A 10,656-nucleotide genomic window follows, 5' to 3' on the forward strand; every position below is an offset into this window, starting at 1 on the left:
ATCCAGAAAAGTCAATGGTCATGTAAAAGCAATCAAGCAATCAACCATCTCACCTTGAAAGAAAACTAAAGAACTTCATAAAAGTTCTTCAGTGAAATTAAGTTTCTCTTTCAGTGGTTTCTTATTGATGTAGAGCATCACTGTTGTAGAACTTCAATAGTGATGAAGGGGAATATTAACGTTGTACATACGCCCTAACTGATTTTCGAAAAAAAAAAAGATGCTCTCTTAACTTTGACAATCTTAGCCACATACCATCAAGGCAATGCCCCTTTTAATGATAAATCAGGAAATAAAATAGGAACACTACTTAGTTATCAATTTTTAGTTTTGGGAAGTTCTACTTTTACATCCTATTTTTCCGTAACTTGCAATAGTGTTTTGAAAACTTTGGAGATTGTTAGCAATATTTCTTTGTTTTTTTCTCCTAAATTGTAGTGAGTAAAAAAATGACGTGGACACTCTCAGAGAGCTCCAAAAGGGACTGCTATTCAGACTCATTTAGATATTTTAATTTCCGTGATGAGCAACCCTAAACTTTTAACTACTAAAAAGATATGCTAATTGTGATCAAACATATATGGTTCCAACCCACTACACGATACAAAAGAACTATGTAGAATAATATATCTGATCTAGCTACATATCTTACATAATTATACGGTGTAAAACTGTTGATTCTACATCCAAAATTAAACTAAAAAATATTGTTGCAAAGAGAATTTTATGTGACAGCTCAAGATTGTTTTTAATGGGAATGGATATATGGATTATGGACTTCTTATTTAGACACCTATGTAAATACCTCGCTCCAAAAGGTGAACTTTCATAATGAGTTGAGGGTTGATTTTTAGTAGAGATGATCTTCATACCTGCATTCTAATCTTGCATTTGTTGACCAGTAAAATAACATATGTTCCTTTTCTTCCAAACCTCCACCATTAGAGCTACAACATTATAGCAACAATCCACATTTCCATAATAGTAGGGCTTGAGTGCTTGACCTTGTTAATTGCTCCTTAAAGGTCATTGAAGCTGAACAACATGCATGCAAAACCATTGTCATTCGACTTTTTCCAAATTAATCAACAAAAAATATGCTAACAACTTCAATGGAAAAATTGGGTAAGGGAACCTCTTTGTTAAATGGTAAAACTAATAGCCAATGTCTAAAGTTTTGTATCCAAATAGTTAATCTTTTATTTTTTGATACTATTTAATATCTACAGAAAGCATGACTTCTCCTTTGCAGAGTAATTTAGTCACATATTAATCGTAAAAGAGAAGTTCCATATTAGAAAGCAAGTCTAATAATAATTAAAAATTTGAGTAAAAAACACAAATAGATCTTCCCTACTGAAAATCACAAACCATACCCCGCCCATATTTTATTCCTAGAGAAAAAAAATCATAGAAAATAATAAATAATCTCGGTTACCTAAACCAATATTGTGCTATGCAAAGGTTCTTTTAAAATTTTGATATAGATTAATTATATAATCAAGTGATATTAACATCACCAATGTGTGTGCCTTGATTTATTATGTATCACATCCAGGTTAGTCTAGATATATACGGTCGACATAGAGCATTTACATAAAAACATTGTTTGGGAATTCCATATATGTACACTAGTTCTTCATCAGTCCTTAGTACTTGTCATGCAACCATGTCGGTTAAAGCTGTGTCACATTTTAAGGACGTTGATTATCTGCATATCCCAGGTTCTTCTGTCCGCCATGAAGAAATTGTTTTCGCATATTTTGAAGGAGTATAGTACGACCCGCGAACGAGTAAGCAAAGATTCAATATATTGTCAAGGAGTAAAAATGGGGACCTTTAGTGGGGTGATTCTAGGAGTAGCTTAGTAGTTAGATACAACCGATCCTGTGTGCTAAAATCTTTCCTGTTCTAGTAAACTTTGGTTGATAAGACTATCTTATCTACTTCCCACATGTTTTTCCTTCTTTAAATAGCAACAAATGTCATTGAGGAAGATCGAGTGAAGCTAGAAACTCGATCAAGTGAACCGTTCTTCTTCTCTTGTTTCAGCTTCTCTGGTCTCCGTTTCCTTCTTGTTGTTGTTGGGCTTTTTGTTTGGGCTTTTCTGGTAAAACCCTCCATTGCTCACAGTGACGAGTTCAGAAAAGCTCCGAAAAAGTGATTACTGTACATCCTCTCTTGGTTCATCTCCTCTGGTCTCCAACTCCATCTTGCTGTTGTGGGGTTTCATGTTTTGGGCTTTTCTGGTAAAACCCTCCACTGCTCACAGTGACGAGTTCAGAAAAGCTCCAAACAAGAGAGGGCTGTACTTTTTCTCCTGGTTTCCGATTCCATCATCTTGCTGTTGTTGGGCTTTTTTGGGCTTTTCTGGTAAAATCCTCCACTGCTAACAATGACGAGTTTAGAAAAGCATTGAACAAGCATGGACTTGTATGAATTTGAGAATCCGACCAATGGTAACATTCCCATTCAAGTTCCTCCACAAATGGTTCCACTAGGGTTTGAAATGGACCGACATCATGTCAGTGGAACATTTCGAAATGGAGCAGAGACATCCTCACAAGGAAATACTCACAATACCTCTGCTGCCCCTACAAATGTGGAATCCTATGCAGACAAAGCTCGAGGCAAAACAAAACAAACAGTGGATGTTTCAACTCTACCACTACCAACGCGGAAAAGAGATAATCCTGCAATTTCAATCCCTCAAACTTCGGCTTAAAGAGGAATTGAAGTTTGCAAGTTTGCACTGATAGTGAGAATGGATGCTAAACTAAATTTAGATACCACCAGATCGGTAGTCAACACTGAGTGGGGTCTAACAACACCAGTTAAGCTATCGCCTTTGGGGAAATGATACATCTTATTCTGGTTCTCCAATGAGATGGATTTCAGCAAGATACTGTTTGGTGGTCCATGGTATATATAGGAACAAATGGTCAGATTTATCAGATGGACTCCCAATTTCAACATTGAGACTCATAAGAAAAGTTCTGGGTTTGTATGGGTAAAATTTCCTAGATTGTCGTTTGAATACTAGGAAGTTGATATCTTGACGAGTATGGGAAGAGGAGGGGGATGTCCAATTTGAGTGGATATGAATTCACTGAAATGAAGGAATGGATATTATGCGAGTGTTCTAGTTGAAATAGACCTCAAGAATACTCTCCCTAACAAAATATCTGTCGAGGTGCCTGAGTTGGGAGTTGAGTTTTGGCAGGAGATACAATATGGATCTCTTCCAAAGTTTTGTAACCATTGTCAGATTGTGGGACATATTGTTGTAAAGTGTAGACAGGTTAACAAGGACAAGGATGCGGCATCTCAAGTCAACATGGTAGAAAATCCCCAGACAAACAATAGAGGGAAGGAACCAATGGAACAGGTGGAACCAACAGAGGGCAGGAGATTGTCCAAGAACCAGCAGAATAGACTAAATAGGAGGAACCAAGAAAAAGCATGGAGACCCGGAGCTGAGCAAGGTAGAACAGCTGAGGAAGCAGGGCCTAGTAATGCACATGCTAAAGGGAGTTCTGAAAATAGCCCAGTTAAGACAAATGAGAACTATGAAAGGTTGGGGACAGACGAATCACCATTAGTTGTTCCTTCTGACCCAACAGAAGGGCTTATAGAGTCACAGGCGATGGTAGTTCATAGGACCGATAGTATTGAGCCCTTTAACTTGGGGATGGAAGAAGAGGCCTTTATGAGGTTTAGCATGGAAACTAGAAGATTTCACTCATTGTCAGATTTTCCTGAGACTCAGAGAAGAAATGTTTGCAAGGAAAGGGAGGGAGTTGAACTGGAAGAAAACCTAGCTGTGACTCAAGAATATATGGATGAATACATGAGTGCTGCAGCCTTTCATGAAACACATGAGATTGCTCCTCTTAGCATGTCAATAGGCAGGGATGCTGAGATGAATTTTACTATGGAATCAGGAAGGTTTCATCTGCTGACTGGCATCGAAGAAGAAGGTGAAATACTTGAAACTTTTGAGAATGAAGTGGAGCATTTTAATGACAGATTCAAAGAACCAGACGTAGAGGGTTGTGGGGATAACCCTTCCTCTCCAGAAGCTACAATACCAATAGGCATAGTCACAAGATCGGGTAGTCCAACGAGAGCAGAAATCAGTCTAACAAAAAGACCCAAGAAACAAATTCGAAGAACCAAAGCAGTGGAAAGAAGGCAAGGGCCCATCCTAGAGGCTCGAAAAACAAATCTCATAGATGATGACATCGATATGCTTTTGGAACGTCCGAGGTACAAATGATGTAGAGAAAGCTAGAGCAATCAATAAGGTTCGGGTAGAAAAGAAATTGAGTATTTTTTGTTTCTCGAAACCAAGGTTCAACAGGATAAGTATGATTCCATTAGAAACGTTTGTTGCCCAACTTGGGATCATACAAATAATTACAGCAAGGACCCTTCGGGTAGAATATGGATTTGTTGGGACGCTTTCAAGATAGATATAATTAAGCTACAGGAATCGGATCAATTCATACATTGCAAGGTTTGGTTCAAGCCTACCAATGAGGAAATTCTACTTACTGTAGTCTATGCCAGAAATGTCAAAACTTTCAGACTGAATATATGGAGGGACATTCAACCTATCCACTCTTCAGTACATAGGCTGTGGGAAGTAGTTGGTGACTTCAATAACATTACCAAAGCAAAAGAAAGAGTGGGGGGCTATCCCATGCACCCAAGAGAAGCCGAGGAATTCATGGAATGTTTACAAAAATCTAGACTCTCTGACCTTAGTTATAGCGGGTTTTTATACACGTGGAATAACAAGGTGGAAGGTAGAGGCAAAATATTTTCCAAAATTGATAGATGTTTGGTTAATAGTGTATGGAATGCAGGCCACCCTAACTCCACGGCAGAGTTCCTACCACACGGAGTATCGGATCACTCGATCACCAATACTTCTCTCCTGGAATGATTTTGGCAATAAGGCTTGGCCTTTTAGATTCAAGAATTTTTGGGTTGAGCAAAAAGAATTCCAGTCTATCTTGCAGGATGTTTGGAAGGTCAACATCTACTCCAACCCAATGTATATCCTCATGCAAAAACTTAAATTGTTTAAGGAAAGGCTTAAACCTTAGGCTAGAAAAAATTTCTCCAACATTCATGGGAGAGTAGAACAAGCAAAGGAGTGGCTTTATGATGTACAAAGGCAAGTTCAGGCAAACCCTTGGGATCCCTTCCTGGGACAAAAGGAAAAGGAAGCACTACAACGATACAGTGAACTAGCAACCATTGAAGCCGCTGAAATCCAAAGTAAGCAAGATAATGAGTGGATGAGAGAATGGGATAAATGTACTGCATTTTTCTTTAAGTCTCTAGAAGAAAAGAAAGCTAGAATTGGAATATGGGCTCTCCAGAACTCTCTGGGAGTTTCTGTCACCAGTCAAGCAGAAGTCACAAAGAATATTCTTGATTACTATTCTGACATTCTGGGCTCTATATCGAAGGAAATAAGTGGAGAAGCTTTATTTAATAACTTAGACATCAAAGCTTGTATTCCTCTGCACATGCAAAATGTTCTTGAAACAGAGGTCACCCCTGAGGAAATCAAGCTTGCGCTTTTTGATATGAAGGAAAATACAACTCCAGGACCAGATGGCTTCACTCCTTTTTTCTTTACGAGTTGTTGGTCTACAGTTGGTCATGATTTTACTTCTACCATCCAAAATGCATTTAAATTTTGTAAATTTATGAGAGGTGTCAATGCTACTTTTATTTGTCTTATTTCTAAGGTTGTCAACAATCCTTCTAAGATTGAAGACTTAAGACCTATAACATTGTGCAACACTGTCTATATATGCATATCTAAAATCATAGCTAATAGAGTGATTATTATTAATGATTTAGTGCAGACTAATCAATCAACTTTTAGCCCTGGCAGATCGATTCAAGATAATATCCTCTTATCTCATGAACTTCTTCGGGGGTATGACAGGAAGCATGGAACTCCACGATGCTCTATCAAGTTGGACATTAGAACGGCTTATGACATGGTTAGCTGGGATTCTATAAAGGCCATGATCAAACTGTTCAAGTTCTCAGCCAATATGTGCAATTAGATTGAATTATGTATTTCCACTCCATCTTACTCTGTCTTAATCAACGGTGCTCCCGAAGGTTATTTTGTGGGAGGAAGAGGCTTAAGACAAGGCGATCTCTTATCTCCATACCTTTTCGTTTTGGTCATGGAGATTCTCAACTGCATTCTCTCATAGAGTTTCAACAACAAGTCTATCCTATTCCACTCAAAATGCAGAAAAATGAAATTATCACATTTGGCATTTGCGGATGATGTGCTCATGTTTTGTAAAGGAGAGTTGGAATCAGTACAAGCTATCAGAGAGTGTCTAGAAGTCTTTAGTATGTAAAGCAACTGGACTACAGATCAACAAACATAAAACTTCTCTGTTAGTGGGAGGTGTTCATGATCAAGACGCTCAAGCTCTAGCTGATATCTTAGGTGTGGAACTAATCAAACCACCAGTAAGGTACCTTGGACTTCCACTTATCTCAGCTAGGTTGGGCATTAGAGAATGTCAACCACTTGTAGAGAAAGTCACGAGCAAAATTTCCCAACTGGAAATCAAGACTACTGTCATATGCTGGAAGGTTACAACTCATTATTTTTGTTTTACTGGCTCTCCACACATACTGGGCGAGGACATTCATCCTTCCTAAGACAGTGTTGGAACAGGTAGAGAAAATTTGTGCCCAATTCCTATGGTGTGGTCCAAGTCTGAAAAAAGGGCATCACCAAGCAAGTTGGAACACTGTGTGCCAACCAAAAGAAGAAGGCGGATTGGGAATAATGAATTTACACAGATGGAATCTTGGTGCTTATAGTGGACTGATTTTTAAACTAGTTACACGGGAAGACACAATATGGGTTAACTGGACATGGAAGCAACACATCAAAGACAAGTGTTTTTGGTCTATGACTATTCCCAAGGACTGCTCCTGGACTTGGAGAAGTATTCTGAACACAATAAAAGAAGCAAAAAAATTCATCATCTATTCTATCTCTAATGGAGAGGACACTTTATTGTTGCATGATATATGGTGTTCTCAATCACCATTGATAAAAGATGCCGAAGCTAAAGCTGAATGAAATTTTCCCTTGAACTCAAAAGTGAGTGCTCTTCTCACTAATGGCTCTTGGAATACTACAGTGTATGGGATACAATCCCAATCCTTGAGAGAGACTATCATGACAAATGATATCAATAGACATCTGAGTCGGGACAAGATCATTTGGACTCCACATCAGAGCGGGCTTTTCACTTCCAACAGTGCCTATCTTGCATTGTCAAAGAAAAGGGATAGGAAACAGTGGTATAGCATGGTCTAGGGAAGTTGGGTTCTGCCACGCCACTCATTCACTACTTAGAAACTCTTCTCGAATAGCATCCTAACGCAAGAAAGGTTAGTACAAAAGAACATCATCCAACAATCTTCTTGCTGTCTGTGTAACGTCAGTAGAGAGACATCCCATCATTTGTTCTTTGAATGCAACTACTCCAAGGACTTTTTCTCCAGAGTCAAAAGTAAGTTGGGTATCCTCACTGACAGCAGAAACGCGAATAGAGAATGGTCTTCTCTTATCCGACTGTGCAATACCGAGGATATGGGCGAAATTTAAAGTGTTTATTTGTGCTTCAGTGGACTGTATATGGAAGGAAAGAAATGCTAGAAGATTTCAGCAAGCATCTAAACCAGTTTCGCTTGTCTTTAACAAGATGGAAAGAGATATCATGAACTATTTGCAAGTGCTTAAGCCAAAGGTGAGAGACACATGCCCAATCAGAAACCTTTTTTGAAGTCTAAACATTGAGGTTCAATTCAAACAACATGCCAACACGGAATGCCTGCACTTGGAATCCCCTTGCAAGGGGCAGAGTCAAAGCAAACACAGATGGTGCACTTAACAATAAGGGGCCAGGACATGGAGGGGTTATAAGAGACGAAGAGGGGAGAGTTCTTGTTGGATTCAATGGTAGTGGAGGACGACATTCAGTTATCTTTCAAGAGATGAAAGCAATTGAAATTTGCTTAGACCGATGCATCGAAGCAGGCTACAAAGAGGTTGAATTGGAATCTGACTCCTTGATAGCAATCAACATGCTGGAGAAACCACCGTGGTATTGTCTAGATGTGCTTACTGCCATAGAAGAAAAAAAGTCAAAATTTAGTTTCATCTCTTTTTTGCATGTATTTAGAGAGGTTAACAGAGCTGTAGACTATCTTGCTAGTCTTGATCAGCATGTTAATTTCTCTACTCTGCATTTTGTTCCTCCTATCGATCATGATCTTCACAATATTGTAAATGAGGATATGGGAAGGAGAATCTATGTAAGAAAATCTTAGTTTTTATTAATACAGGTGGGTCAACCTAACCCCAGCTTAATTTGAAAAAAAAAAGTATAGTTAAAGCTCCACAGCTATGTTGGAGATGAAAATAAAGTTTGTTATTGAGATTGATTAAGGCAAGTTTCCGAGTTGCTTCAAACATACCTCAACCTCCTTCACTGCGAAGTCTTCTGCGTGTGAAAGACAGGGATTCCCAAAGGTTTCTGAAACCGAACTTGACCCACTCAACCTTTCAGAAACAAACAAAATGATAAGGGAGATCTCAGTACAGAATGATAACACTATTTTATCATATTTATTATGCACCATATAGTAACTATTGCACAAAAGGAAAATGTGAAGTGAAATAAGAGGATATAACTCACAGATCTCCATCCAAATAAAGCGCAAAATGACCACCACCACCCAATGCCGAAAAATCAGTGGAACAAAGAGTAAAATAACGGTTAGCACCTGCAAAAATTTTGAGTATTAAAACCAGTTATACAATACAAAAAATATCTGAGAATTTGCAATATCTTTACTCCTAATCATTGTCATTATCCTCATCATTAGTTGAAACACCTTGTTATTCTGTAGTGAGATTCCACTAAATCTGACATTCCAAACAAACCATGATCTTTCACTTCACTGTTTGTTTTGTTTTGATTTCATTAACTTCAAGTCCAACATATCAACAAAAAATATTCACATAAAATTCTGGGCAAAGCAATCACTGTCAGGGTCCAATGCTTTACAAAATACAAAGTATCTCTTCAAGTTTATACTTGAGTATTCAACTAAATCAAATTCCAAACCTTGCACAATGTGCAAACCGAGAGTACCTGAATGGAACCGCTTAAATACTATGAAACCAATCAGATCAACTAGAAAATGTAGAATCATGTTCATTAAAATTGTGATTGCATATGGTTGGTCCCTGTGAATATCAAATCTAAGAATTGATACAAATAAAATTAATCTTCAGACAAGAACCATAGATATTCAAATGCCCATGCAACAATTATTACTATCTTATTGCAGTAAGCAGATTATTTAGGTGTGGCTTCAAAGTTTCCAATAGGTTTATTTGATTCAAATTATCAAACTATTAGAAGAGATTTCTAGTATGTTAACAAATCTTTGTCTATGAGTTCTAGGAAGATTTGGATGCAACAATCTAGAGTTAACAATAGAGGTTGTCTTCACATGAGAAGAATTTACCCTCCACATTCTTCCAATAATTAATTTTCACTTGTTTTAATTGCATATTTACGTAACTTTAATAATCTAGAAGAAAGCTAAATAGTCTTTAGTATAATTCGATCATAGCTTAAAACTTACTCACTACTTTCCTAAAGAGCAAAAACAAGTTGTAAGTTGTCCTAGACTTAGGTTGGTTTGAAATCCCTACTCAAAACTATGCACACGAATATCATGAGTAAGGAAAAATCTTTGTATTCGCACTTGCCAAATTAGAGAATCAAATCTCTAACATAATCAAAAGGTGAACATCAAAATGGCGCCGCTGCCATCCTAAGGACCAAAAGACCTTCCATTACAAGCTGGAATTGCTCAAAGGGGAAACCCCCAAATCTCTTTCCTATCCATCTTTTTGTTTTTCTTTCTTGTTCATCATTTGTTTTTTTTTTTAATTTCTCCCGCGTTTCGCTACTGATTAGAGTTTGCGTATTTGGTTGAACTTACATGAACAACAAGTTAGGACCTGGAAAATAATCAACACAGAAGTGTAAGACTTCTGGGAAAATTTGGGCTGACTGTGGGAGATTCCTCCGCGTGCGCGATCTGGACTCGCGTCACCTAGTATAACTCGCATACGTGAGTATTTATTTTCTATTGTTGTTCCTTCTCCACCGCAACCATCTCCTAATCTGCTCTGTTCCAGTACCGAACCTAACTTTCTGGAAATGTCATAGCTACTCCAAATATCTTTTGGCGATTTGCAAAGTCGACGGGTTGAAACAAAAGTTTCATTTCTTTGGCAGACTTGCGGGACGCTACAGGTTCCAAATTTTATACTGTTTTTGTATGAATACCATGTATGTAGTTATTATGTACTAGTTTATGGATTATTATTTACGTATTAGGCTAGAAATATACATGAATCATGTTAATACGCTTGTAAATATATATATATGTGATTAAGTGGGTTTGAATTGCATATTAATGTATATATACATACAAATGATACTGTTTTGCATGGTTATCTCTATCTATACGTATAAGTGTCTATTGTTGCATGTTTAGTATTTC

The 10,656-nt window shown here is 37.7% G+C and overlaps 1 protein-coding gene across 1 annotated transcript; it reads left to right on the top strand.

The window, feature by feature from the left end:
• The first annotated feature begins 7,884 nt into the window (after positions 1–7,884).
• On the top strand, positions 7,885–8,400 carry LOC147516025 (uncharacterized). Its single transcript, XM_086593143.1, has one exon. It carries the CDS (start codon positions 7,885–7,887, stop codon positions 8,398–8,400), a length of 516 nt encoding a protein of 171 aa, XP_086449269.1.
• Positions 8,401–10,656: the final 2,256 nt, after the last annotated feature.

The sequence above is a fragment of the Coptis chinensis genome, chromosome 2 (assembly GCF_015680905.1).
Source record: "Coptis chinensis isolate HL-2020 chromosome 2, ASM1568090v1, whole genome shotgun sequence".
Classification (NCBI taxonomy): domain Eukaryota; kingdom Viridiplantae; phylum Streptophyta; class Magnoliopsida; order Ranunculales; family Ranunculaceae; genus Coptis; species Coptis chinensis.